This window comes from Onychostruthus taczanowskii, unplaced genomic scaffold (assembly GCF_017590055.1).
Source record: "Onychostruthus taczanowskii isolate IOZ18803 unplaced genomic scaffold, ASM1759005v1 scaffold56, whole genome shotgun sequence".
In the NCBI taxonomy this organism is placed as follows: Eukaryota; Metazoa; Chordata; class Aves; order Passeriformes; family Passeridae; genus Onychostruthus; species Onychostruthus taczanowskii.
The window spans coordinates 1,467,672-1,495,472 of record NW_024503235.1 but is presented as its reverse complement, the minus strand read 5'-3'; the positions used below and the strand labels follow the sequence as shown (position 1 = coordinate 1,495,472).

Here is a 27,801-nt window from a genome sequence, read left to right as displayed (position 1 = left end):
GACGTCACTTCCTTCCCCGCCCCGGGGGCGCGGCCCGGGTACGGCGGCCGGGCGGGAGCGGGAGCGGCGCCGGGCGGAGGTGAGCGGCGGCACCGAGCGCTCCCCGGGGCGGGCGGGGACGCGTTCCGGAGCACCCCGGTACCGGCAGGGCGGTGCTTACAGCAGGGAGGGCTCCCGGTACCGGGCGGGACGGTCCTTGGAGCAGGGAGGGCTCCCGGTACCGAGCAGGGTGGTTATGGCGCGGTGGGGTATCCCGGTGCCGTGGCGTTCTAGGGGATGCTGGTACCGGGCAGGACGGAGACGTATGGGATGGGGGACTCCTGGTACCGGGCCGGACGGAGACGCGGTACCGGGCGGGACTCTCCTTGGAGGGCTGCGGTACGGCGGGCGGGCGGGAGCGGGAGCGGCGCCGGGCGGAGGTGAGCGGCGGCACCGAGCGCTCCCCGGGGCGGGCGGGGACGCGTTCCGGAGCACCCCGGTACCGGCAGGGCGGTGCTTACAGCAGGGAGGGCTCCCGGTACCGGGCGGGACGGTCCTTGGAGCAGGGAGGGATGCCGGTACCGAGCAGGGTGGTTATGGCGCGGTGGGGTATCCCGGTGCCGTGGCGTTCTAGGGGATGCTGGTACCGGGCAGGACGGACCTTGATGGGATGGGGGACTCCTGGTACCGGGCCGGACGGAGACGCGGTACCGGGCGGGACTCTCCTTGGAGGGCTGCGGAACCCCCGGTACCGGGCGGGACGGACCCCAGGGGCCGGCAGACGATCCTTGGCGGTGTCTCCGCCGGTCCCGGTGTCCCCGCAGCGCTGGGAGGCGGTGGCAGTGCCGGTGTCTCTCCCTGTCCCGGCGTTTCTACCCGTCCCGGTGTCCCCGTGGTCCCGGTGTCCCGGCGGTGCCGGTGTCCCTGTCTCTGATCCCCGTCCCGGTGTCCCTATCCCAGTGTCCCCGCTGTCCCTGGTCCCTGTCTCGCTGTCCCTGGTCCCCATCCCGGTGTCTCTCCCTGTCCCGGTGTCCCCGCTGTCCCTGGTCCCTGTCCCGGTGTCCCTGTCCTGGTGTCCCTGTCCTGATATCTCTCCCTCTCCCGGTGTCTCTCCCTGTCCCAGTGTCCCCGTGGCGCTGACGCCCGCTGTGTCCCCTGTCCCCGTCCCGGTGTCCCTGTCCTGGTGTCTCTGTCCCAATATCTCTCCCTGTCCCTGGTCCCCGTCCTGGTGTCCCGATGTCCCTATCCCAGTGTCCCCGCTGTCCCTGGGCCCCGTCCCGGTGTCCCCATGGCGCTGACACGTGCTGTGTCCCCCGTGCCAGTGTCCCTGTCCCACTGTCCCTGTCCCTGGTCCCCGTCCCAGTGTCCCTATCCCGGTGTCCCCGTCCCGGTGTCCCCATCCCGGTGTCCCTGTCCTGGTGTCTCTCCCCATCCCGGTGTCCCCATCCTGGTGTCCCCGCTGTCCCTGGGCCCTGTCCCGGTGTCCCTGTCCCGGTGTCCCCGTCCCGGTGTCCCTGTCCTTGTGTCTCTGTCCTGGTGTCCCCACTGTCCCTGGTCCCCATCCCGGTGTCCCCACTGTCCCTGGTCCCCATCCTGGTGTCCCCGTCCCGGTGTCCCTGCTGTCCCTGGTCCCCGTCCCGGTGTCCCCGCTGTCCCTGGTCCCTGTCCCTGGGCCCCGTCCCGCTGTCCCCGCGGCGCTGACTGGCCGTGTCCCTGTCGCACAGCCATGGAGGTGCAGTCCTACTACACCAAGCTGCTGGGGGAGCTGAACGAGCAGCGCAAGCGGGATTTCTTCTGCGACTGCAGCATCATCGTGGAGGGCAGGATCTTCAAAGCCCACAAGAACATCCTGTTCGCCAACAGCGGCTACTTCCGAGCGCTGCTCATCCACTACATCCAGGACAGCGGGCGCCACAGCACGGCCTCGCTGGACATCGTCACCTCTGAGGCTTTCTCCGTCATCCTGGATTTCCTCTACTCGGGGAAGCTGGATCTGTGCGGCGAGAACGTCATCGAGGTGATGTCGGCCGCCAGCTACCTGCAGATGACCGACGTGGTCAACTTCTGCAAGAGCTACATCAGGTCCTCCCTGGACATCTGCAGGAAGATGGAGAGGGAGGCGGCGTTCTACCAGGCGGACAGCGGCAGCTCGGGCCCCTCCGCGGGCTCCAAGGGCTCTGCCTCCTCCTCCTCCCTGCAGGAGAAGGTTCCGGAATGCCGGCGGGACCCTCCCTGCGGGGACTGCAGCGGCTGTCACCCTCTGGAGCTGGTGGCCAGGGAGCCTGTGAGCGATGGCTCCGGGAGGGTGGAACCCAAGGTGGAGCCCGACGAGGCGGAGGGCGAGCGGCTGGCGCCGTTCCCCGCGCCCGCGGCGCCGGAGCCGATGGAAGAGGGGCAGCCCCTGGAGCTGGCCTGCAATAATTTGCACATGAAGCACTTCCTGGAGGCTCTGCTTCGAAACAGCTCGGCCCCGAGGAAGGAGGATGTGGTGCATCACTTTGTCCGGGGATTTGAGGGTAGGGCTGAGGATGCTGGAGTGAGCTCCATGGTGGACATTCACAGCGACTGGTATGGTGAGGACACAGGTGAGAGGACTCAGGAGTGCAGGGGAGGAGGGAGCAGCTTTGTTGGGTTTCTTTTGTTACCCTTGTCCAAGAATATTTTGGTGAATTTTTGGCACGGTGAAATAAACTCTTGTTGTGCACTTGGAAAGCAGCTGTACTTGTTTGTTTGCTGCAGCCCGTGGCAGGTGAGTATTGCTGACAGCTCTGCAGCTCCACTTGGGGTGATTCTTCTTTCATAAACAAACTCATTGGGATCTCATTGAATATTTTTTAAAAGAACTTTTCCCTCCTGGTGTTCATGAAGAGCAATCCAACAGGAGCTGAGCTGCCACAGGAGGGATCTGCTGCAGGACCTGCTGCTCATCCCATCCCAGCTCCTGCCAGTGCTGCTCTGTTTGCAACTGCAGAGGGCAGGAATCAGTTTTATCCAACACTGAGGGATTCCTGCAAGTCCTCTAGGAGCACTGAAAGCTTTCAACTCTGTGGTATGGCATAAAAATGAGGCTTTTTTCACTTTCCAGCTGCCCCGAGCCCAGCACCAGCTGGAATATCTCAGGAATATTTCCTGGCAGCACTCTCAGGCACCTGGAGAAGAAGAAAATCATGCCCATGTGCATTTCTCCTGATGTGGACAATAAAGATTTGGGCATTTTATCCGGTTTTTCATAAGTGCCTTGTCCAAAGAGCTTTGTGAGGACAGGAGGTGGCTCTGACACACTGCGAGTGCCACAGGTGCTGAGGATGTGACAAATGCCACAGGGCTGGCACTGAGTGCAGCCAGCAAATTTATTTTCCTGTCATCTGCAGCTCAAGCTGCCTGTGTGACTTTAAAGCCAATAAAAGTGACAAATCCTCTCAAGCAGGGCACTGATAAAATCACAGCTGCAGGTTTGCTCTCAGGGCAGGGCTGCCTCCACTCACGCTGGTGCTTTTTGATGTGTGCCAAGGCAAGAACATCCAACACTCAAATTTCACTTCTCTTTTTCCTCTCTCAACATCTCCAGGCTGTTCATGAGTCATTAAAAGGGAAATGCTTCCAGAGTTTTGATAGGGAACATCAGGAGTCCTGACAGTGTATCAGAAATGTTAGTGGAGATGGGGTTTGAGTAGGAGTGAGGGAAAAGAAACCAAACCTTCCATTCCTTCTGTTTCTGTGCTAAAACAGGATTGGTAGCAGTGAGGAGAGTGGGAGTTTCTCAGCTTTCAGTGGTGTTGCTGCCTCAGCTTCTCCACAAGGCACCAGAAATGAGAAATATAAACTCCTGATAAAAGAATGGTGCACTCAGCTTAAGAGATGAGATAAATTTCACTTTTTTTTCAAGTTTCCACCTCTGTTCCCATCATCCTTCACAGCAGAAGGAGGGAAAACTGGCACCTGTAGAGCACTGGAAGCAAGGCAGGACTAAGAACTGGGTTTAAATGAAGCTCTAAATGCCCAGCAGGGATTTGCAATCCCTTGGGAAGCTCCAAAACAGGGTGAGCTGACTCTCACTCACATCATTAATACCAGACACACCTTTTTTGATAGTGGGTTGGATAAACCTTAATACAAAGGGTGCTCTGCAGCCTCACCTGCTTGACACACAAAACATTTCCCTGAATCAGGGCCTGGAACAGGGAAAATTAATCCTTTGGCACCACATCTCCACCTTTCTGCTGGAAGGGAAGCTGAGCTGGTGCTGAAAAACTTGGCAATGCCCACATTTCTGTAAAATGGGATCTTCAAATTTAATTCTGTTCTTGCACCTGACTCCATAAATTGTGTATTACTTGTGGTTTGGGTTTTGGAACAGTAAAATATAGTCAGGAAATATATTGGAGTCCTTCATCTCTTTATTTCCAGCAGGAAGGCAATAGAAACAAAGAGTCATATTTTCATATCTAAATATGAAAAAACATGGACAAAATGTGCTACTCCTGCCTGCAGTTTGTGTTAAAGGTTTCAGTTTCTGATGCTGTTTAATGCTAAGACTCGTATTTTCATATCTAGATATGAAAGAACATGGACAAAATGTGCTATTCCTGCCTGCAGTTTGTGTTAAAGGATTCAGTTTCTGATGCTGTTTAATTCCAAGAGTCGTATTTTCATATCTAGATATGAAAGAACATGGACAAAATGTGCTATTCCTGCCTGCAGTTTGTTCAAGGTTTCAGTTTCTGATGCTGTTTAATGGTAATGGTTTAATAATTATTAAAACAAGGAAGCGGCTGAGATGGAGCAGAGACCCCCACTTCACTAGAAGCAGATTTTTGGTGCTTAACTAAAAGCAGCCTTCCTAAAATAAAATTTTAGCCTTCCTAAAATAAAAGGAATGTTTTGCTGTCTTGAACAGCAGACAGGCTGACTTTTCCAGGGCGCTGCAGCTGCGTGAACTCCGCAATGGCACGAGGGAACCGCAGGTGAGCGGAGGAGAGGGACGAGCGCAGCCCCCAGCTCGGCGCGAGGTGCCCGCGCTCGCTCACTCCGTGTGTTTTCGTCCCCAAGGTGACGTGCTGGTGGTGCCCATCAAGCTGCACAAGTGCCCGTTCTGCCCCTACACGGCCAAGCAGAAGGGGATCCTGAAGCGCCACATCCGCTCGCACACCGGGGAGCGGCCGTACCCCTGCGAGACCTGCGGCAAGCGCTTCACCCGCCAGGAGCACCTGCGCAGCCACGCGCTGAGCGTGAGTGCCCGCTCGCACTCGGCTCACCTGCCTCAGGGTGGAGGGGTTCTGGGGTTCAGTGATGGTTTAGTGGGTGGGTTTGGGTTGGTGTTGGTGGGAATGGTGAGGTGGCCCCGTGTTGCCGACTCTCCGTGTGTGGAGACGCGAGGCTTGACTCCGTTTCAGAAGGCTGATTTATTATGTTAAATATGCTACATTAAAGTTATACTAAAAGAACAGAGAGATCAGAAGGTTCCAACAAGAAAGAACAGAACAAAATAACAAAATCCTGTGACTGCTCACAGCGTTGGCACAGGTGGCTGTGATTGGTCATCAATGGAAAACAATCCACATGGACCAATCATGGGTGCACCTGTTGCATTCCACAGCAGCAGATAGTAATTGTTTACATTTCTCTCCTGAGGCTCCTCAGCTTCTCAGGAGGGGAAAAATCCCAGCAAAGGATTTTCCAGAATATCATAGCTACAGCCCCAGGTCTGGGAAGTGGTTGGCATCTGACTGCAAGGCTTCAGAAGGCTGAGCGCTGCTTTATTGAAACTGTGTTATATTACATTGCAGCTGTACTAAAGAGAGATACTCTACTATTCCATATATATTATACTATTCTTTACTAGACTATACAATTCTATACTATTCTATACTATACTGCATTATTCTATATTATTCTATACTATATTATGCTCTACTATATATTCTATATATACTATTCTATTCTATACTATTCTATATATACTATTCTATGCTATACTATATTATTCTATACTATATATTCTATATATACTATTCTATTCTATACTATATTATTCTATAGTATATATTCTATATATACTATATTATTCTATACTATATTATGCTATACTATATATTCTATATATACTATAGTATTCTATACTATTCTATGCTATGCTATATATACTATTCTATACTATACTATATTATTCTATACTATTCTATACTATATATTCTATATATAGATTCGTATTCTATACTATTCTATGCTATGCTATATATACTATTCTATACTATACTGTTCTATTTTCTACTATTCTATACTATTTTATACTATACTATTCTATACTGTACTATTCAATACTATTCTTTACTATTCTATATTATACTATACTATTCTATATTATACTATCTATGCTATTACTATACTATTCTATACTATTCTATACCATACTATACCATATTATAGTCATACTATACCCTACTATACTTTACTACTAACTACTGAAAAACTCATGACTGTCTGCCAACAGTCAGGACACAGCTTTGGGTGATTGGCCAAGGAAACAAAACAATCCTCAGCAGAACCCAATTACTAAATTTCTTTCAGGTAAATAATCTTCCAGCATGTTCCACATGTGCAAAAACAGAGGAGCAGCAAATGAGATAAGAATTGTTTTGATCATTTTTTTCTCTGCTTGTCTCATGGCTTCTCTCTGTTCAGAGGGCATGTGAGTACCACAGATGGTGAGCTCTCTGCACAGAGCAGGACACAAAACAATTCCTGCTCCAGCTGGGGACCAAGGACAAACGATCCAAATCTCAGGCCCAAGGGCACAAACAACGTGGGCTGAAGGAGGATGGGGCTTCATGGGCTGGAGCTGTAATTAGACAATTAACTCCAACGTGCAAATGGACCAGAACTTATAAAAATGTGAGATCTCCTGACCAAGCTCTCTTTTGCTGCCATCCTGCAGCATCCAGGCAGAGCCAGGAGTGTGGCTGAGGTCCTGCCAGGGTGTGGCCTTGGAAGGCATTTCAGTAAATCTCCTCTTTATTCCACTTAACTCCATCCAGCCTCTGTTCCAGCTCCTGAAGGCATCACCACAGCACTGGGCTGCTTGATTAACTGCCAGAGGCATGCAGTTAGCTTAAAATAATTTTCTTGTATACTTTTTTATTACATTAGTTAAATGCATATTTATGAGGATTATAGATATTCAAACATTCCTGTGAGTTTACATGTTCAAAAGAATTATTGTCTTACTGTTCATAAGTGCATATTATGCTAAACACCCTTCTAGATTTAACAGATTAAAGCTATGTTCATGTTCTAGCTGTTAAGACCAAAACTAGAAGTGAGTACTGATAATCTCTTCAGCTACCACAGCAAACAGAGCTTATTTACCTTGATATAAACACATCTAATTAGTCCTGTACAGTGAAATGACAAATATGCATCATGATTAATTAGTGCTCCTCAGGTCAAGGGCTGCAGAGGCTCCATGCAGCAGTGGAACAGTCCCACTCCCACGTCAGATTTATTTGTGACAGGTGATTCTGCTCTCACAAGTGTTTGATAATTCTCCTGAACTGGCCAAATAAGGATTTGGGTGTTTTGTTCTCCCAGTCTATCAGGTTTGATTTTGGGAAGGAATTCTGCCTTGGGAGGGTGGTGAAGGTATCCTCATTCCTGGAAGTGTCCCAGGCCAGGCTGGAAAGAGCTTGGGATTATAGAAGGTGTCCATGGTCTAAGTCACTTCCAACCCAAACCAGTCCATAATTCCTACACTTGGGTAGCCCAAATTTTTTGTAGCAGAATCACGATGGGGATTCCACTGCCCTTCCCTGCTATGGCAATCTCTCCAAAGCTGTTTCCCTGCTATGGCAATCTCTCCAAAGCAGCAAATTGCCTTTTTTCCTCCAAGTTTGCTGTTTTCCCTGCAGGTCCATCGTTCCAACAAGCCCATCATCTGCAAGGGCTGCAGGAGGACCTTCACCAACAGCCTGTCCCAGGGGCATTTTATTTTTCCAATCTGTTAGGTTAGATTTTGGGAAGGAATTCTGCCTTGGGAGGGTGGTGAGCTTGTGGATTCCTCATTCCTGGAAGCATCCCAGGCCAGGTTGGATGGAGCTTGGAGCAACCTGGAATTGTGGAAGGTGTCCATGGTCTGGACAAGCTCTCAGTCCCTTCCAACCCAAACCAGTCCATGATTCCTACACTTGGGTAGCCCAAATTTTTTGTAGCAGAATCACGATGGGGATTCCACTGCCCTTCCCTGCTATGGCAATCTCTCCAAAGCAGCAAATTGCCTTTTTTCCCCAAAGTTTGCTGTTTTCCCTGCAGGTCCATCGTTCCAACAAGCCCATCATCTGCAAGGGCTGCAGGAGGACCTTCACCAACAGCCTGTCCCAGGGGCTGCGGCGCTTCGGGCTCTGTGACAGCTGCACCTGTGTCACCACCACCCACGAGGACTCCCTGCCCATCAACCTCAGCCTCGTGGAAACAGCCTCGGAAGGGCAGGAAAAAGGGGATGCTGACAATGATTGGCCCATCTATGTGGAGTCTGGAGAGGAAAATGACCCAGCTGAGGATGATGATGGCGATGACAAGCAGGAAATCCACAGGAGTTTGTCAGACAGAGAGACTTTGATGTAGCAGTGAGAGGAGAGGGGGAGCACTGAGAGGTTCCCTGGCAGTGTCTGTGACAAAACTGCACATTTGCTCAATCAGTGACACTGTGCTGGTTTTTATTGTTCTGGTTTTTTAATTAAATTGCGGGGAGAATTGGAATTTTTTCATACTTTTTAAGTTTTCAGTGCTGTGCACCAGAAATCTGTGAAGAATCTTCTGTCTGGGGCTCACAGAGGTTGGACTTGAGCAGTTTCTCTGCCTGCTGGTTTTGGGTTTGCAGGTGGAACACCTCTGGGTTGTTTTGGGGACAGGTTTTTTTTAAATAATGAGACATGGTCCTTAATTCCTGATCTGAAAGGGGCACCACCTTTTCTCTGAAGATGACATGAAATGTGGTTTACATCTCTTACCTTGGGACTTTTCCAAGCCAATCTGTGATTCTTCTGTCTTAGGACAGTGTTATCTAAATCATGAACCATAAATGTTTGCTGAGACTGGATTTGACCTGGAAACCAGGGCAGAAAAACCAGGATAACAAAAAAAACCCCAACAATAATATACTGCTGCTGAAAGGATAGACAGGAAGAATACATCTATTTCACATAATTAATTGCAGGAATTTAGAAATCAAGCTTTTCTTTCTGAATTTTTACTGCATCTTCCTCTCCTGAGAGCTCAGGCTGTAGATCTTCAGCTGTGTCTTTAATGTCCCTCAGATATCAGTAGTCTTGGCTTCAATATTAAGCACAAATAATGGTGTTTTCGTGGCCAGGACTAAGAAATCCCAAATTCTTTTCAGCTTTTTACCACAGGAGTTAAAAGCTGTCAGGCAGGTTCCTTGGGAATTCTGACTGTGGCAGATTGAATAACCAGATCCACACCTGCTGTAGCTGAGGAGCAGTGAAATATCTGAGCTATGCTTTAAAAAAGCTCTGAATGCCCTTTTGGAATCCTTTTCTTCTTCTTCTCCTATAATTTCTTTTCAAATTCGGGGATCCTCTCATGATTTACGTTTGGTGATTTTATCCAATATTTATTTTCTTTAAAAACCTCCACTGTGGACCTCCTGTTTCTTTGCTGGGGCAGCTAAAGCTTTACAAAGGAGGTGAGATTTTGTCACCTTTCCAGCAGCAAGTTTTTAAAAGCTATCAAAACTCAGGCTGGGAAGCTTTAGAAGAAAAAGCCAGCACCACCAGAAAGCCTGTTTGCTTAGGGGTGACCTCCTGTTCCCTGACAAAGGGACAAAACTGAAATATACTGTGAAATAAGACTGTTAATGCTTCTTCACTCTGCTGTTCCTAAGTGTTTCACGAAAAGGCAAATTCAGTGAGTCTTTTTGGCTGGAGCAGAATTCTGCAGACAGATTTGGCTGACAAAGAGTGAGCAGTTCCTCCCACTTGGTGCTGTTTCCTGAGGGTTTTGGTGTAAAGATTTTCCACTTGGCAAACTTAAGAAACCCAAGAGCCCTCTGATTTAACCAGGGTTTTTTCTGCATACCTCGTGCTTTTTCTTGTACAGGTTGAAAAAGAACAATTCAGCTTCTCCCTCTGCTTCACCCAGCAGTGAAACTGCCCCACTGTCATGTCAGATTTATTTGTGAGAGGTGATCCTGCTCTCACAAGTGCAGCCAAGGGTTCGTTGCCACACCAGGTAGGATGAGGAAAGAAGAAAAAAAAGTTCTTTTTAAAGAATTCACTTTTCTGGTGGCTGCTGCAAAGAGCAGAAGGTGAAGAGACTTCTTTTGGAGTGCTCTGCTCCAAGTTCTTGATGAGTGTCACCACGTAATGTGCTGGGTTTATTTTCTGTCCCTTAATTTGGGTGAGTTTCAGTCATCAGCTGGAAATTTGAGTTTGTAGGAGCTGGAACACAGGGCAAGACCTTTACAGGATTCCCTGCTCTAGAGCCTCTGTTTTACTCAATCTGAATGAAGGGACATTGAAGGGACAGCTCATGGAGGTGCCACTTCTGGAGCTGAGCTCCTCTGGAAATCCTGCTGCGGTTTTGGCTCCTTGGTGCTCTTGAGCAAAATGTGAGTTTGGCAATCTTGCTGGAATGTTTGGAAAATCACCTTCCAGCCTCCCAGGGCTTGTCTTTTGGACTGCTGGATTTTTGGTGAGTCCACCCAAAACCACATGGTGATAAAGGAGAGACTCTTTTTCTGCCTTGAGAGCCACGGATAAATCTGATTTTTTGGGGGGGAGATTCGCTGATGGAAGTGGGGCAGGAATGTAAATAGGGATCCAATTAATATTTAGTGACCAGGCTCCCCCAGCTCTGGCCATGCAGATTCCACCTCATTGTAAATATTGGTAGAAGCCACTAGACCTGGAGCATCAGCTGAGCCTGCTTCTGCTTCAAGGTTGGGAAGTTCCTGGTGTGGCTGAGCTCTGCTGACTGAGCCTGTGGAGACACTTGGAGCAGGGAAAACGAACCCTTTGGAAGCTGCAGGAATGGCTGCAGAGACTTTTTCCTTCACCCTGCTGTCTTTGGTCTTAGAGATTGTCCTTGTGTGTTTGTGCCTAGAGAATGGAGCTGGCAGGGGGGAGGCTTTTCCACAGGGAAACTTCCACCAAACTCGGTGTTTCCTGTTAAATTGTCATTTTGTGCTGCTTTGTTTTGTTTTCCGTGGAGTCTTTTCAGCCTTTGGATGTAGAAGAGGATGGAGTTTATTTATCCACATGCTTGTGACCGGGGTGTTCATGTAAATCCGTTTGCTTGTGCTTTCCACTTTGTTTTCTGGATGTTTTTTCTTGAAATCTTCCATTTGTAGATCCAGCCTCTACAAGCTTTGAGAAAATGATGTTGGCTGTTTAAAAAAAACCTTCCTGTGGTGCTTGATGAAGAATCAAAAATCATGTTTTTAGCGGAGTTGTTTCTGATAGAATCTCTTTCTCAAAGGTTTTTAAAGGCCGTGAAGATGACATATCTTAAAACTTAGCTCGTTGTACTTGACTTTGTTTAGGAATACACATTTTAATGTATTTTTGCACAGAAATGCACTGTATTTCACTGAAGGAATACATGCTGCACTGGTGTTTGTAGTGCATTTAACCTCTTGGTGCAAAGCCCTTGTAAATCTTCCAAATGTGGTCGTTGAATTTCCTGATGTTTTGTAAGACAGTTTCATAACCCAAGTCCTTTAGTCCAGTAACGATGACAAATTCTTATAAACTGACCCTTATTTGTGGAAGTGACTGAACTATATTTGTGGATCTTGGAGCATTCTGGAGTTTTTTGGTTGTCTAGAAAATAAAACTCTCTGAGAGGGTTGCTTTGATTTTTTTTACCGTTCAAATGTTGACTGAGTAAACCTGAGAGTGTCTGGATTGAGGCTCACGTTTCAATTTCTGGCATTACAATTAAATAATTAATATTTCCATTTCATTAATTTGGTTTAAAAATCAAGATATCAATTTTTGGGGACTGCTAGTTTGCAAGAAAAATCAGGTTTTTGGAAGGAAAGGACTAAAAGGATCCTGTTCACTTAAACCCCAGCCAAGTGAGATTTTTAGAAAATCTTTTCTTTTATTAACACTGGGTTGGTTTTTTAAGCAGTCTTTGTAGTTTTATGTTAATTTAACTTTTTACAACTTTTCATTTTTCTTGCTGGCAAGCAGACTCTAATCCCAGCTAGGAGGAGATGCATGTGGGGAGGACAACATCCCAAATATCCTTTCCAGAAAACTTTAAATTGAATATTTGACAAAAAATCTCACTGCAAGTAGACAATTTTATCCTTTTTTTTTTTTTCATGAAAGATGTGAGATGCTGAAGAACTCAGAGGGGATGAGGGTGGTTATCTCCACCCTTGGTGAGAAGGATTCTCTGTGGGGGAAGGAGGAGGAGAGCAGGGTCAGAGGTGTCAGAGAACTCGGGGATAATTTAAGGAGGAGAATTGTTTGGGTCCAGCCCTAAGGCATCAACGTGAGCTGTATGCAAATGTGGGACGTTTGGGAACCTGGGTGAAGATAAGAGCTTAACGAGGGTTTTAATTGTGCTGCTGGAACAGGATTAGGATTTGAGGTTCCACCAAATCTCAGGCTTTTCCTAAACTGGAGGTTGCTGCCAGAGGGAAGATTCCTCCCTGGACCGGGGGGTTTAGGACAGGACATTCTGATTTCCTGCTCATTTTGAAAAAGGAAGAGATAGATCTCTGTGTGCCCCGGAGGCTCCATGGGTTTGTACTCCAGATCTGGATTTGTGCTGGAACACGAGGGTGGAGCTCAAAGCCTGGGTGATTCAACTCTCCTGGTTTGGTCTTTGGGAAAGCTGAGGACAGGAATGGTGATGCAAATGAAGAAAACCCAAATCCAAGCTGGCACTGATCACATGACAATTGTAATCTCATTCCTAATTAATTTCTAGGCTTTGAACAGTTCCTTAAGTTGTTCTAGTAGAGGCTCTTGTGTTTTCCTTGGTAAAAAATATCCCTGGATAATTAAAGTTAGAAGATGCAGCATCACTGAAGGCTGTGATTCATGAGGAATAAGTATTTTGAGGAGAACTGAAATCTTTTAATTGGTGCCACTGTTAATTAAACTATCATAATATATTACACTATACCATTATATATTACGACTGTTAATCCTATTTGGTTACCAAACCCAAGGAGAAATGTATGTTAATTTTTCTATGAGGAAGAAAAATGTAAATTTTTTTTAGTGTGATTGTTCTCTGAAGAGCAGACTCTTTACACTCTGGCTGTGAGGAGCAGCTCCTTCACCTCCTTCACACAGCTGCCAAGCACATTCCCTCTGGATAAACGCTCCAAACAACATCTCAAGTGGAACTTTCTCAGCTGAAATTAGCTCTAAAATTTAGAAACACAACCTAAAAAAAAACCTCTCTGATGTCTGGGATTGTTTGGGATGCATTACTGTGCACAAGAGGATGAAATCAGCCCCATGGATGAGAAAACCAAAGTTTGTTCTGTGGCTGTTCCTGGATCCACAGCACAGAGCAGTGAGCAGGAGGTGCTCTGAGGAAAGCACTTGTAGCATCTTTAAAAATTCTAATTAAGCTACTCCAGATAACACTGAAATTTCCCCCCATATTTTTTAAATTCTCTTGCCTGTTCCTGGCAGAAGGAGAACCCTCGAGCTCCTGTTGACATTGACACAAAGCCCCACTGACAGGAGTGAAAGCACCACCCAGGCAAGTCAAACAGAACAAATACCTCCAGATAATTCTTTTCCAAGGGAAGCTTTCAGCTGATGAAATAATTTGGGCAGAAATGTGGAAAAAAATATGTAGAATGTTGAGCAACAAGGTGTCCCTGCCCATGGTCTTTAAGGTCCTTTCCAGCCCAAACCATCCTGGGGTTCTGTGATTCCATGTTAAATAGAAAGAGGCGCTACTTACTTGGCTTGACAAGCAAAAATAAACTTTAAAGGAATTAATTCAAATGGTATTAAAACCTGATACTACAAATAAACGTTCTGGTTTATATATTAAACAATCTGACTGTTTAGTTGGTTCTATTCTTTGTTCCTCAGTGGTAAGAGCTGTGAGAAGCTGGGGTGAATTCCAGTTGTTTCATGTTCAAGAATGTTTTAATTTAGAATCTCACAGAAGCAGAATGGGTCTCATGAAGATTTTAAAATCATGGCCTGGGTTTGAAAGGAGAATCTACAAAACTAAGAAAGTTTATGAAAAAGGGGGAAATAAGCTGGAAAATAATATGATTACATATACATCTATATATACAAAATATGAATGGATATAAATTAGAGATGAATAAGTGTATATGAATTAGTGGGATAATGGTTCTAATGATTAAGGGAAAGAATCTTTGGATAAAGCCTTTTGTCAATTTTGCTGCACTGGGGAAAGAAAGATAAATTGTTTCAAGGTGGAATGTCTGAAGTTAGAGAAGGGAAGGCCAAAACTGCCACAAAGGGCTCGGTTGAGGAAGAACGGTTTCCATGGGAAAATAAATATTTATGAAAAATAACTGGGGCGTCAAAATCACAGAAAAGACCCTGGTGGTAAGAAGAGGAAGGAGTAAGATACTAAACTTCGAGGGAGAGAAGGTGAGAGGTTCAGGTTTCGCTTTCAGCCATGCTTTCTTCAGAAGATAACAGATACCAACAGAGAAAAGAAGATGTCACATCTCCTTTGGAGGATGCTGCAAGAGAAAGGATTTGGGTCATCGAGGCCCCGGCTATAGATAAAGGTGTGAAAAGGAGGCATCTAGGGCACGCCATCCCCTCCCGGGACGGCGGCCGCGGGCAATGCCGGGGGGGCCGGGGCGCTGCCGCCGAGCCTCGCTCCCGGAGCCTTCGGTGGCGGCGGGGCCGGAACCCGGGCGGAGCGGGCGAGGCGGAATCGCCGGTTCGAGGCGGAATCGCCGGTTCGAGGTACGGCCGCGGTGGCAGCCGCAGCTGCTCTTGGCTCCTCGTGTTCCCGGAGCTGCCTGAAGGCTGCGCAGCTCCAGCGGGCGGCACGGGTCCAGCCCCGCATCCTGCCCCGCATCCTGGGGATGGGGATGCTCCCGGCTGGAGCACACCCGTCTGTGCCAAATAATGCGGTCTTGGCTTTGTCATCCCTCTTGTCCTGTTGGAAAATGAATCCATGGTTGAGCATATCGTAGTTTAAATATATTTGTATATTTAAATAAATGCTATTATTTGGAAAGATAGCTGTAAAATTGGGTCTGACGTTTTTGGCTGAGTTACACAGCATTGAAGTCAAGAGCGTAATAATTTTCTTCATTTTTTTAGAACAACGTTTCATTTCACCTTTTCTGGGATGGAGATTTCTTCTCATCAGTTTCACCTCTTGCAGCAACTAAATGAGCAGCGCAGGCAGGACTTGTTCTGTGACTGCAACATCCTGGTGGAGGGCAAGGTGTTCAAAGCCCATCGCAATGTGCTGTTTGCCAGCAGTGGCTACTTCAAAATGCTCCTTTCGCAGAGCTCGAAGGAGACGAGTCAGTCCACGACAGCCACTTTCCAGGCCTTTTCTCCTGACACCTTCACAGTTATCCTAGATTTTGTGTATTCGGGCAAACTGTCCCTCACTGGTCAGAACGTGATCGAAGTCATGTCAGCTGCCAGCTATCTGCAGATGACCGATGTGATCAGCGTGTGTAAAACCTTCATCAAGTCGTCGCTGGACATCAGCGAGAAGGAGAAGGATCGCTACTTCAGCCTGTCAGACAAAGACGTGAGTTCCAACGGCGTGGACCGATCCTGTGTGTACAGCGGGGGGTGGAGGGCAGAGAGCAGCCCCCCACATTCCCACTCGAGCCCAGACCCTGGGACTTGTATGATGGGCGGCAACGCTTGGAGCAATTTCAACTATTACCCCAGCTCTCAAAGAAATGCCCAGCAGCAGCTGTCCAAACACGAGCAGCGGCAGGATTCCATCAAGAAATCCCGGCACCTGGGGCTGCAGCAGCCCGCGGACGTCCCCCACTATAAATCCAGCAAGCTGGAGGACAGGGCTGCCGAGCCCGCCGGCCACGCCGCGCCGCCCGACGAGCAAGTTCACATCGACGCGGAGGTGGAGGCTCCTCATGTGGGCTTCCAGTTCGGCCAGGGGGCTGAGGTGATGCCCAGGGGCTTGGCTGTGTCGCAGCAGGAGCACGAGTCACCCCGCTCCTCCAGTAAATCCAAATCCTCCAAAGCTGAGGAGCAGTACGGGAGCATGCCCTCCATCCTGGGAGTCATGGGGAGCTGGGCTGAAGGTGAGTGGGGTTGAGACACCTGTGAATCCTCTCTTCTGGCTCTGAGAAAACAGGTCTTGCTCAATAGTAAAGCACAACTGCCAAAAAAGACAGCTGTGTTGTCCAGAAATGTATGTTTGGAAAGTTTAACTCATTACCTTGAAATAATTTTGAGTTCTTGAAGTAGCTGGGGTATTAAATTTAAAAATAAATGTAAGTTGGGATATTTTAAAGCTCATTTTCGTGAAATCACAGAATGGTTTGTGTTGGAAAGGACCTTAAAGCTCATTTTGCTCCACTCCCTGCCATGGGCAGGGACACCTCCCACTATCCCAGGCTGCTCCAAGCTCTGTCCAGGCTGGCTTTGCCAGGTCTGTGTTAATACACCAAATGGTCCACTCCTCCTTTATTGCACACCTGTGTAATCTACAGGCAAACACAAAACCTTTGTGCTTAAAACAACCAGTGAATATTATTTTAATAAAAGCGATGTGCTACTCTTCTCATAAAACACCTTTTCCTAGAGCATTACGTGACACAATTTTAATTTTTTTTTTTTTAAATCCCATTATTTTCTGACAGATGACCTGGCCAGGATGAGGTTCAAGTGTCCATTCTGCAGCCACGTGGTGAAGAGAAAAGCTGACCTGAAGCGTCACCTTCGCTGTCACACGGGCGAGCGGCCGTACCCCTGCGAGGCGTGTGGGAAGAGATTCAGCAGGCTGGATCACCTCAGCAGCCATTTTCGAACTGTGAGTATTTTTAGCAACTGCATGATTTATTTAACGTGTAAATCTGGCTAATTAAACCCAGTGTGAGTGTATCTGGTTGATCTAATGACTCCTGTAAAGAAGAGGGGAATAGAAAATTAATTTGCTTTGGTTGCGGTCGAATTGAGGGATAATTTGCAGGAAAGGGGAGGAATTTGCTGGGTAATTGATGGCTTGCAGAGGTTCTGCTCTCTGCAGCCTGTGAGAGCTCCAGCGGGCAATTACCTGGGCTGGTACAGCTCAGTGTTTGATAATCTCTCAAATTGAAGCGACGCCGCGATTTGATCTTTATCATCTCCCAAAAAACCCCATTTGTGTACACTCAACAACTCCATCCCTTGTGGTGTCCCCAGATCCACCAGGCGTGCAAGCCCATCTGCAGGAAGTGCAAGCGCCACGTCACCGAGCTGACGGGCCAGGTGGTGCAGGAGGGCACCCGGCGCTACAGACTGTGCAACGAGTGCCTGGCCGAGGCTGGCATCGACAGCATCCGCATTGACTTGGAGGCTGAGGCGCCCCTGGAGTTCCCGCAGGATGGGGACAAAGATTCCAGGTGGCACTACGGGGAGGACAACAGGTCTGATGTGGAGATCGTGGAGGACGGCTCGAGCGACTTGGTCATTCAGCAAGTGGATGACAGCGAGGATGAAGCGGAGGAGAAGGAAGTGAAACCAAATATTAGGTAGTTGGAAGACAAGGATTGGGAATTCTGTGGAAGAGGGAGGATGTACTGTGAGCAAATGCCCTCTGCCAGCTGATCCTACAGAGACATGTGGTTGAACAGGTCCAGGCTTGCATGTATTTATGGACACGTCATTGAGGCCATGCTGGTTTGTTAGCAGAACCCCCATGTGTCGTTTGGTTAAAAAGATCCATCCTGAAATTAGGGATAAACAAGGAAACTGCAGGGTTACGTGGATAATTTTTACAGCAGGCAATGGGGCACGTCTCAAAGCCTCTTGCAAGGAGGTTTGAATACTTTTAAAAAGTTGCAGATTATTGTAAATTGCCCATTTTTTACACTTGGAGAGAGGTGGGGTTTTATATCACTGGGCTATAAACAAAGTATGAAATTCCCCACACCAGAAAACCTCTCTTGAGTGTTCAGAAGTGAAGAGAATCTTCCATGAAATTTTATGACATTTTCATGTTATGATAAGGAAAACAACAGCTAATTAAGAAAGAGCATTTAAAATGTTTTGGCACTTTTGTCTGGAAAAGGATTTCTGTAAAATTTATTAGGATAAGTCTTTAGTAGATCAAATGTTCAAGACTTACTTCTTTAAAAGAAAATAAGCACATAAATGCTTAACACATCAGAGACAAACTGATTAAAAATTCGGATCATTAATTGATGGCAGTAAATGTTTGAGTCTCAAAATTAGGATCTCAGACTGGGCTGTTCTAAACTATTAAAATACTCTTTTTTTTATATTTGGAAACTTTTCAAAAGTGCCCAGACATGATGGGATTGTTGGGGTGCAGGGCCAGGAGTTGCATTTGGATGATCCTTGTGGGTCCCCTCCAGCTCAGGATATTGAATTCTGTGCACCTTTTCCAGTCTGCACCACTGAGACCAAGATGTACTGGAAGTTCTAGACACCATATTTGTGTCATTTCACCCACAAACAGGCTACAGAGATGAGTAATGGTGAAGAAATTTTAATTCTTTAAGAAATGAAGCTTGGTTTTGCTGCTTGGTGAGGTTCTCTTACCCAGCACTGTCAACAGGAGAGGAGGAGCAGGAGATGCTCCTGGGGTCCTGCTGCTCTGCATTCCTTGGACACACCTGAGTTTATTCCAACTTTTGGGATCATGGAACTCAATGGCTGTAGACTTAGAAAATTAGATCTATTTTTTTTTCTTTTTTACAGCTTTGTAAGCATGTTTGGCTGAACCCCAGGTTTCTTACACAACAATCCCACATACATATGTATATATACTATATAACCTTTCCCAGGGACAGCTAAAAAGTCACTATTTTATTTTTAGTTGTGTAAAAATTGTATAACTTTCTTGTATCATCATGACCAGAGAGTGCAGAATTTTCATTCCAGGCTGCAGGTGACCAACAAATGACAACTGGAGAACTTCATGCTAAATTCAGTGTAAGCATTAAGCACCCTCCTCTTCATGGGAAGCATCCCAAGGACACAAGAAGTGGTGTTTTATTGTTCCTACAAAAGTTATAATTTATTGGCTTAGGTTTGGGGTGGGGGTAACTTAAAAATCTTCGTGATTACCCAGATGAAAACATCTTAAACAAGACTTACACTTGATTTTATGGGACGTTTGGTCAGCAGCCCAAAAATGGACTTGATGTGAAAACAGACATTTAATTTCTTGGAGCTTTTAAACTCCTGAAATGCCTGTTATTAAATGGCTTAGAAATATTCCTGAGCAACCTGGACTAAATCAAATACACAGAACAAGAAATATTTCAAAGAATATGGAGTAACTTTGCTCAAATTTCATAGATGTTTCCCTTTCCCTTTCCATTAAACAGTTTGACAACAAATCCCAGGTATCAGTGCCTGCTGTAAAAACGTGGCTGGAATTGGTCTGGGTTTCTTTGGGGATGGATGAAGGGGAGGGGAAAATAAAGTGTTCTCTCCAGGCCTGAAATCTTAACTGCCAACTGCAAAGGTCAGACTATTAAGTGTTTCTTAATAGTGGGGGTGTTTTTAGAAGCAAAGGGATTTTTGGATCAATACTCAATTTAATTAGAGATCATAAATCTAACAATACTGAGGAGCAGATGCTTCAGAACAGATCTGAAGTGGCTCTAATGGGCAAATGGAACAATCTGTCCACAGGAAGATTTTACTTTTTAAACACAGGCAGATGAATTGTTGATTTGCTGGGCAAATAAGGGCTTTTTTTTCTGGATTTTTATGTTGTTATTCTCATTAGTAAAACTAGGTATCTGTAGTCATTTTTAAAGTATCATATTAAGCTTGGAGGTTTAGCTCAAGGCTGTGATTCCCACAGATCAATGATGTTTTTCTCTTTTTTAAAAGTTGCCATTTTTACATTTGTTGTCTTAATTTTGGTCGTTGTTTCCTTCTTTTTGTATTGCAAGACAAGATAAATGTTAAGTGCCTTCTGTTTTCCATGTCCTTCATTTTACAATCACATATTTTCCTTGGTTTTGTTTTTTTTTTTCTCTAAATGAAAGTATTTGTTTTCTTTTTGTCTCCTTCCATTGCCTCTGATTGTCTTCTTCATATTTCTGGGAGGATCACACCTCCCTCATCAGCACAAGAACATTTCCTTTCAAGGAGGAAAGTAAAGACCACACAGGGATGTTCCCACTGAATTTATTTATTTCCTTGTATTTCTTTCATCTTTATGTCTCCTAGGGACAAGGTTTAGTGCTGGATTTGATCTTAGGGGGTCTTTTCCAAGAATTCTGTGATTATTTTTGCTTGGTTTGTGTTTACTTTGTATTCACAAAACCACAGGCAAGAGTGAAGACAAAGTTCATCATCCTCTGATCAATGTCTCTTAACTATCCTTATTTTCTGACAATATCTTCCCATCCTTTCAAAGGCTGAAATACTGAATTAAAAAATTCCCTCTCTTCCTTTTCAGGTGTTTCTTACAGAATTCTCTCTGCCCCAAAAAACCTATGACTTGTGTGATGTTCGATCAGTTCTTTCACATCATTTCCCTTTTTTTTGTTTTTGTTTGCCATTAAATTACCTAAACATCCCTATTTGCTATCCAAAAAATGTCACTTGTCCTTATTTTAAAGGTTAAACAGTTAAAAAAAATAAAAATCCTACTTAAAAAAAATTCTTCCTTTTCAGGTGTTTCTTACAGAATTCTCTCTGCCCCAAAAAACCTATGACTTGTGTGATGTTCGATCAGTTCTTTCACATCATTTCCCTTTTTTTTGTTTTTGTTTGCCATTAAATTACCTAAACATCCCTATTTGCTATCCAGAAAATGTCACTTGTCCTTATCTTAAAGGTTAAACAGTTGGGTAGCCCCACTTAAAAAAAAAAATCCCAAAGACTGACTTCAGAATGAATCTCCCTTTCCAACCTTTTGTAATTTGCATTCTATTCCAGTTCTAAAGAATTGACATAAGAAAGAAAAAGCAAAAAGATTGATTTTTTAGGGTGGCTTTGAAAATAAAAGCCCACAGATCTCACAGAGGGCTGACTCTGACTGCTACAGGTATCCTTGCCTTACTGCTGGCTCTGCAGAATGGTCCATCCTCCAGGATTTAGGGATCCATCTCAACTTTCCAATGATAAGTTAAGGGAAAAAAACCCACAAAACACTCTGTTGGATATAAAATAAGACTTCAGAATGAATCTCCCTTTCCAACCTTTTGTAATTTGCATTCTATTCCAGTTCTAAAGAATTGACATAAGAAAGAAAAAGCAAAAATATTGATTTTTTAGGGTGGCTTTGAAAATAAAAGCCCACAGATCTCACAGAGGGCTGACTCTGACTGCTACAGGTATCCTTGCCTTACTCCTGGCTCTGCAGAATGTTCCATCCTCCAGGATTTTGGGATCCATCTCAACTTTTCAATGATAACTTAAGGGAAAAAAAACCCACAAAACATTCTGTTGGATATAAAATTTTGGAATATACATTTCTTCCCTGAAGCATCTGGTCATGTCAGTTATCCCATTACAGAGCCATGCCAATGTCTACCTTTCTTCTATTTTAGTTACTGTTGGTTGGAGGCAACAAGTACAAAAATGAAATGGAAGCAAAAATCTCCAATTCTGCCCAAAAGATCGAGTTTTGAAGAAAAGGATGTTCTAATCCTCCAGCCCTTGCCTTGCAGAGTTTTTCCATTAGGTACAAATTCATGCCAACACTGTTGAGTGATGGGTATAAGTTGATAAGCTACTAAGAAAAGCTTATAATATCATTTAGTTAAATATTTTCTATACTGTTTAACTTAAAACCTTTCTACACTGGAGGCGTAACCTTTCATCCTATTTAACTCATGAAATGCAAAGAGGAGGCTTATTCGGTGCATCAAGAATTTTAAACGGAGCAAGGACACAGAACAAGAGATTTTGTAAGGAAAATTGGGAGGAGTGGCTGGAAAGAGCCTTCCCTATCTTGGCTTAGCTGCTGGAATAAATTAAACACTATTGAAGATCTCACCCGTCGCTTGCTGTGGAAATGGGAACTGTCCTTTGCCAGGTTCTTGCAGCCTGCTCTGAGGAGGGGACTGTACCGATGATTGCAGAGCTTCCTTCTCAAAATTATTCCATGATCTCCAGGAATAAGACTGAAAGAAATCTCATCTAACAGGCACGAATTCGAAAGTGTCTTGTCTTCTAACAGGCATCCTGATTCCATATTCCACCCAGAAGGGAAAAACAGGACAATCTGTGTATTGCACTCCTACGTGCAGCGCTTTGCTTTGGGATTATCCTCATTGTTTGAATACAAAAAAATCCCGTTATAAAAATGCTGCGATATCGACTTAATATCGTTAATCCTACACCGCGGAGCTCCGGATCTCTGCCGTTCACCGTTCAGGTGGCGCCTTCCCTCCGCGCACACAAAGGTAGCGACAACAAAGCCTTGTGTGAGCGGGGCAGCGGCCTCGGAGCGGCATGTGGGGGTGGGAAGCGGGAGCGGCGGCGGCCGCTGCGGTCCCCGCGCGGCGGGAGCGGCACCGGGAGGCGCCTCCGCGCTGGCGGAGCTGCTCCGGCGCCGTCGGGCGTCCCGGAGCGCCGGGGAGCGAGCGGCCAGTTCGGCCGGGCGGGCGGGTGAGTGACGGCGGCCGCGGGCAATGCCGGGGGGTCGGGCCGGGAGGGCGGCGACCCCGGGGCGCTGCCGCCGCATTCGAGCGGTCCCGATGCGCCGGGGCGGAGGCTGTGCCCACCGGGGACCCGCGGCTCTGCCCAGGGCGGGAGGGCCAAGTTCTCTTGCAGACTCTGAGAACCATCATGGCTTGGTCGACATAATTTTCCTTCTTTTGGGATACGGAGTAATCCCGCTGGGACATCTTTTCACCTCTTTTGGAGTTAAGTTTCTTCTCTCTTGTTATGCAGAGTAGCGGCCGCGGGGAGATTGGAGATACATTGGGAATGTGATAGCGCATTTTAAAAGAGAGCTCATCTCTTTAAATTAGGATTCAGCATCATTGATTTAGATTATCATGATGATGTTTTTTCCTTTACAGCGATCCTTCCTCTTACTCCCCGCCTGGAATGGAGATTTCTTCCCACCAGTCTCACCTCCTGGAGCAGCTGAACGAGCAGCGGAAGCAGGACTTGTTCTGTGACTGCAACATCCTGGTGGAGGGCAAGGTGTTCAAAGCCCATCGCAATGTGCTGTTTGCCAGCAGTGGCTACTTCAAAATGCTCCTTTCGCAGAGCTCGAAGGAGACGAGTCAGCCAACAATAGCCACGTTTGAGGTTTTCTCTCCAGAGACCTTCATGGTCATCCTGGACTTTGTGTATTCAGGGATATTGTCTTTAACGGGTCAGAATGTGATCGAAGTCATGTCAGCGGCCAGCTATCTGCAGATGACAGATATCCTCAATGTCTGCAAGACCTTCATTAAGTCCTCATTGGATATTAATGAAAAGGAAAAGGATCATTACCTCAGCCTCTCGGCCAAGAGTGAGAGCACCGAACCCACCCCTGCCCGCCCGGCTCTTTATCGCTCCAGAAGGAAAGCAAAGAGCAACCCCCGGCGTTCCTACTCCATCCCGGATGAAAAACCCAACGGCAATGAAAACTCCTGGAGCAGTTACAGCAGCTACCTGTCCTCACAGGTGATCCTGCAGCGGGCAGAGACCCAGCTGTCCAAAAGAGGCAGGAAACAGGGCTCCACGAGGAAGCGCCGCAAGCACCTGGGGCTGTCGCAGAGCTGGGAGCTGGGAGGGAGCAAACCGGAGCGAGCCGGAGCCGCGGACCCCGCTCACATCTCCCACGGAGCAGAGGAGGCAGAGTTTGATGCTGAGAACGACGTGGATCAGGATGACTTTGGATTTCATCCCGGAGCAGAGGCCGGAGCCAAGAGGTGGTCGGTTGCTCAGCTAGAACAAGAACTTTCCAGAACTCCTGAGTTCATGGAGTTAAAGGCAGAAGAACTGTACACCTCAATGCCCACAATTTTAGGGGTAATGAGTAGCTGGAATGAAGGTAAACAATAGAAAACGCTTGGAAAAGTTTGGTTTTATTTAGAATTCAGATGGTGATTTGGAAGGAATTTGTATGGCTGCATGGAAACCAAAAGCCTGCCTGGAATGATAGGTGATTTCATCTGCTCAATTTTAGTGCTAACGCTAAGGTTTTGAAGCCAGAACAGGGCATGGGAATTGGCATGGGACTGACCCAGGTATTCTGTAAATTTCAACCAAAACATGCTTGATTATTTGTGCCCAAGTGGAGTTTAATGAAGCCTGAAGGGCTGTAATTGGCCTGGGGACCTGAAAGACTGAGTTTCTCCAGGACCTGGCAATAACAGAGGTGTTCAACCTCAACCCAATCCGAGTCCTTCACATGACAGGTCCTGGCATTGCTGGGATGGTGCATTTTGGGGTCCAACCAGCCCAAACTCCTGACACCACCTGCCTGAGAGGGTGGAACAAAGCTGACAGGTTTATTCCCACATGCATTCCTTTGGAAAGGAACACATCTGTAGATCAGAATTCCATATTCTAAAGACATCTTTATATATCACACAGAGATTATAAATGTCAAAGTTATGAACCATTAGCTGGTGGAAGAGTCAGATATGATGGCTATGTATAAATAGCTGCATATTTATGATAACCTTTATATCTAAAAAATGTTGTCAGGAGGAAAGCACTATCAAGTGGTCAATTAACATGTTAAATAAGAATAAAAATTCAAGCTGGGGTATATACATAGATATATATTTAACAAATCTATATCCCCTTTATTTATAAAACCATTTTTAAAAACTTATTTTTAGTTCAATTTCTCTCTCACCAGTATCTGTCTTATTCCATAACATTTCCAAATCAACATTTCTTATCTCAAAGTTTACATAGAAATACATACTTTGTAAACCTTCTTTCAAACTGAAAATTTTCTGTAAATCCATTTCCCACATCCCCCAAAGCCTGTATTCTATGTATCATTATATACTATATATAATATAATACACACTTATGCAAGCATCCAAATATCCCAAACACTGGGGATTTTCCCTACTTAAAGAAAACTCGAGCTGTCACATAATTTAAGCTGAAAACTGATGAAGTACAGTGAGAAAGCTGTGCTGTGTGCCCTGTCCTGCCAGGTGACCTGTCCTGGGTGCATTTCAAGTGCCTGTTCTGCACCCACATGATATAATTATTATATAGAATACATACATAAGCATCCAGATATTGAGGATTTTTCCTATTTAAAGAAAACTCGAGCTGTCGTGTATTTTAAGCTGAGAACTGGTGAAGTACAGTGAGAAAGCTCTGCCGTGTGCCCTGTCCCTGCCAGGTGACCTGTCCCAGATGTGTTTCAAGTGCCCATTTTGTACCCACGCCATATATATAATACATACATAAGCATCCAAATACTGAGGATTTTCCTATTTAAAGAAAACTCGAGCTGTCGTGTATTTTAAGCTGGAAACCGGTGAAGTACAGTGAGAAAGCTGTGCCGTGTGCCCTGTCCTGCCAGGTGACCTGCCCTGGGTGCATTTCAAGTGCCCATTTTGTACCCACACCATATACATAATACATACATAAGCATCCAAATACTGAGGATTTTCCTATTTAAAGAAAACTTGAGCTGTCACGTATTTTAAGCTGAGAACTGGTGAAGTACAGTGAGAAAGCTCTGCTGTGTGCCGTGTCCTGCCAGGTGACCTGCCCCGGATGCGTTTCAAGTGCCCGTTCTGCACGCACACGGTGAAGCGCCGGGCGGACCTGAAGCGCCACCTGCGGTGTCACACCGGGGAGCGGCCCTACCCCTGCGAGGCCTGCGGGAAGAGGTTCACCCGCCTGGAGCACCTCCGCAACCACTTCCAAACGGTAGGAAAACCCAGCAGGGTTTAAAGAATTGGTTTATAGTTCAGCAAAGACTCTGCCCATTTTGTACCCACGCCATATATATAATACATACATAAGCATCCAAATACTGAGGATTTTCCTATTTAAAGAAAACTTGAGCTGTCACGTATTTTAAGCTGAGAACTGGTGAAGTACAGTGAGAAAGCTCTGCTGTGTGCCGTGTCCTGCCAGGTGACCTGCCCCGGATGCGTTTCAAGTGCCCGTTCTGCACGCACACGGTGAAGCGCCGGGCGGACCTGAAGCGCCACCTGCGGTGTCACACCGGGGAGCGGCCCTACCCCTGCGAGGCCTGCGGGAAGAGGTTCACCCGCCTGGAGCACCTCCGCAACCACTTCCAAACGGTAGGAAAACCCAGCAGGGTTTAAAGAATTGGTTTGTAGTTCAGCAAAGACTCTGCTCGTTGTGAAAGTGGGAATTAATTCGCTGGTGGAAGCTGTGTAGGTATCTCCAAACCCAACGCCAGAAAAGCAGCGCGTCAGCTTGAGTTGTTTAATTATTCATTATTATTATTTAATTATTCATTGTTTAATGTGGTAAATTGTATTTAAAATTTAATTTTTTAGCGCCATTCAGCACATTTTCTGGCACTGCAAAAGGTCAAGACCAGGTAATAATTGACATAGACTCCATGCATTTATAGAAGGCTCATAATAATCTTCATTAAGAAACCCGTGCTTTTATACCCTAGTTTGCTACAGGTGGACCTAATTGGTCCTTTAATTAAAACACCATCACTACTGGCTAATTAAGAAATCACCCTTTGGTAAACAAATCTCCATAACACATTCCACATGTTTACAACACCAGGCGAAGCAAGCTAAGATAAAAATCGTTTCTCATTCTTTTCCAGAACGATGCCTGGGAAAGTTGCCTGTTGCTCTCTGTGACAACTTTCACGGTCTAAAATAAAGGGATGAAGGCTGAATGTCTGTAAATTTTCAATCCTTTCAGATCCACCAGGCCGGCAAACTGATCTGCAGGAAGTGCAAGCGGCAGGTCACGGAGCTGACGGGCTGCGTGGTGCAGCAGGGGACGCGGCGCTACAGGCTGTGCCACAAGTGCTTGGCAGAAGCCAACTTGGACAGCATCCCCGAGGACTTCAATGCATCTGAACATTCTCCTGTCTCCTCCACGGGAAACAAATGCCCCAAGTGGGATTTGGAGGAGGAGCAGAAATTAGATGAAGAGACAGTGGAAGAGGAGGAGGAGGAGGAGCCCTATAATTTGGTTGTCCGACACAATAACGATGATATTCCGGATGAGGTAAAGGAAAAGGTGAAGCCAAATCTTAGGTAGATCTTTGTGTGTTTGTTATTGTTGTGTTCAAGGTTGAATGGCTCGTGTCCTACCAGCTAATGCTGGTATAATACTTTTAATAAAATGAAGTATTGTTAAAATTCTGTTCTGAGAAGCAACACTGGACTGAAACAAGTTGTTCTGCAGACATGGAACGGTGTAACTGCTTCTAAATGTCATCCAGAAATTACTGAGGATCATAAACTAGCCTGAGCTGAAAGGGACCCACAAGGAACACTGAAGTCCAACTGCTCACTTGTTAGCTGGAACTGTTTAGGAGAATTGTTTTATATTTCATCAGAGACTTGCTCAGAGCTCCTGCTCGTCGTGGAAGTGTGAACCAGTTTACAGTTCTGCAAAGGTTCTGTATGACACAGACTTCTAAAAACCAAATATTGCTAATTTAATTTGGAAAAACTCTTCCTGAGGTGAGCAGCTGAGAAATGCTAAACCACTTTTTTTT

At 46.1% G+C, this 27,801-nt stretch overlaps 3 protein-coding genes across 5 annotated transcripts; all 3 read left to right on the top strand.

Annotated features, from left to right (window-relative positions):
* Positions 1-32: 32 nt before the first annotated feature.
* Positions 33-11,933, top strand: ZBTB8B (zinc finger and BTB domain containing 8B). Of its 3 annotated transcripts, none has more exons than XM_041417588.1 (4): positions 33-79; positions 1,704-2,564; positions 5,029-5,207; positions 8,284-11,933. In XM_041417588.1, exons 2-4 carry the CDS (start codon positions 1,706-1,708, stop codon positions 8,593-8,595), a joined length of 1,350 nt encoding a protein of 449 aa, XP_041273522.1. In that variant the 5' UTR covers positions 33-79; positions 1,704-1,705; the 3' UTR covers positions 8,596-11,933. The 3 variants fall into 3 exon arrangements, with proteins under 3 accessions (XP_041273522.1, XP_041273524.1, XP_041273523.1); XM_041417590.1 differs by lacking the exon at positions 8,284-11,933 and adding an exon at positions 7,884-8,260; XM_041417589.1 differs by lacking the exon at positions 33-79 and adding an exon at positions 432-478.
* Positions 11,934-14,805: 2,872 nt separating this feature from the next.
* LOC121342909 (zinc finger and BTB domain-containing protein 8A-like) lies at positions 14,806-19,403 on the top strand. The gene is made up of 3 exons (XM_041417657.1): positions 14,806-16,261; positions 16,823-16,992; positions 17,364-19,403. The coding sequence occupies exons 1-3, from the start codon at positions 15,322-15,324 to the stop codon at positions 17,694-17,696; spliced, it is 1,443 nt and encodes a 480-aa protein (XP_041273591.1). The 5' UTR covers positions 14,806-15,321; the 3' UTR covers positions 17,697-19,403.
* A 3,782-nt stretch (positions 19,404-23,185) lies between these two features.
* On the top strand, positions 23,186-27,439 carry LOC121342804 (zinc finger and BTB domain-containing protein 8A-like). Its single transcript, XM_041417478.1, has 3 exons — positions 23,186-24,147; positions 25,834-26,003; positions 26,994-27,439. The coding sequence occupies exons 1-3, from the start codon at positions 23,208-23,210 to the stop codon at positions 27,336-27,338; spliced, it is 1,455 nt and encodes a 484-aa protein (XP_041273412.1). The 5' UTR covers positions 23,186-23,207; the 3' UTR covers positions 27,339-27,439.
* Positions 27,440-27,801: the final 362 nt, after the last annotated feature.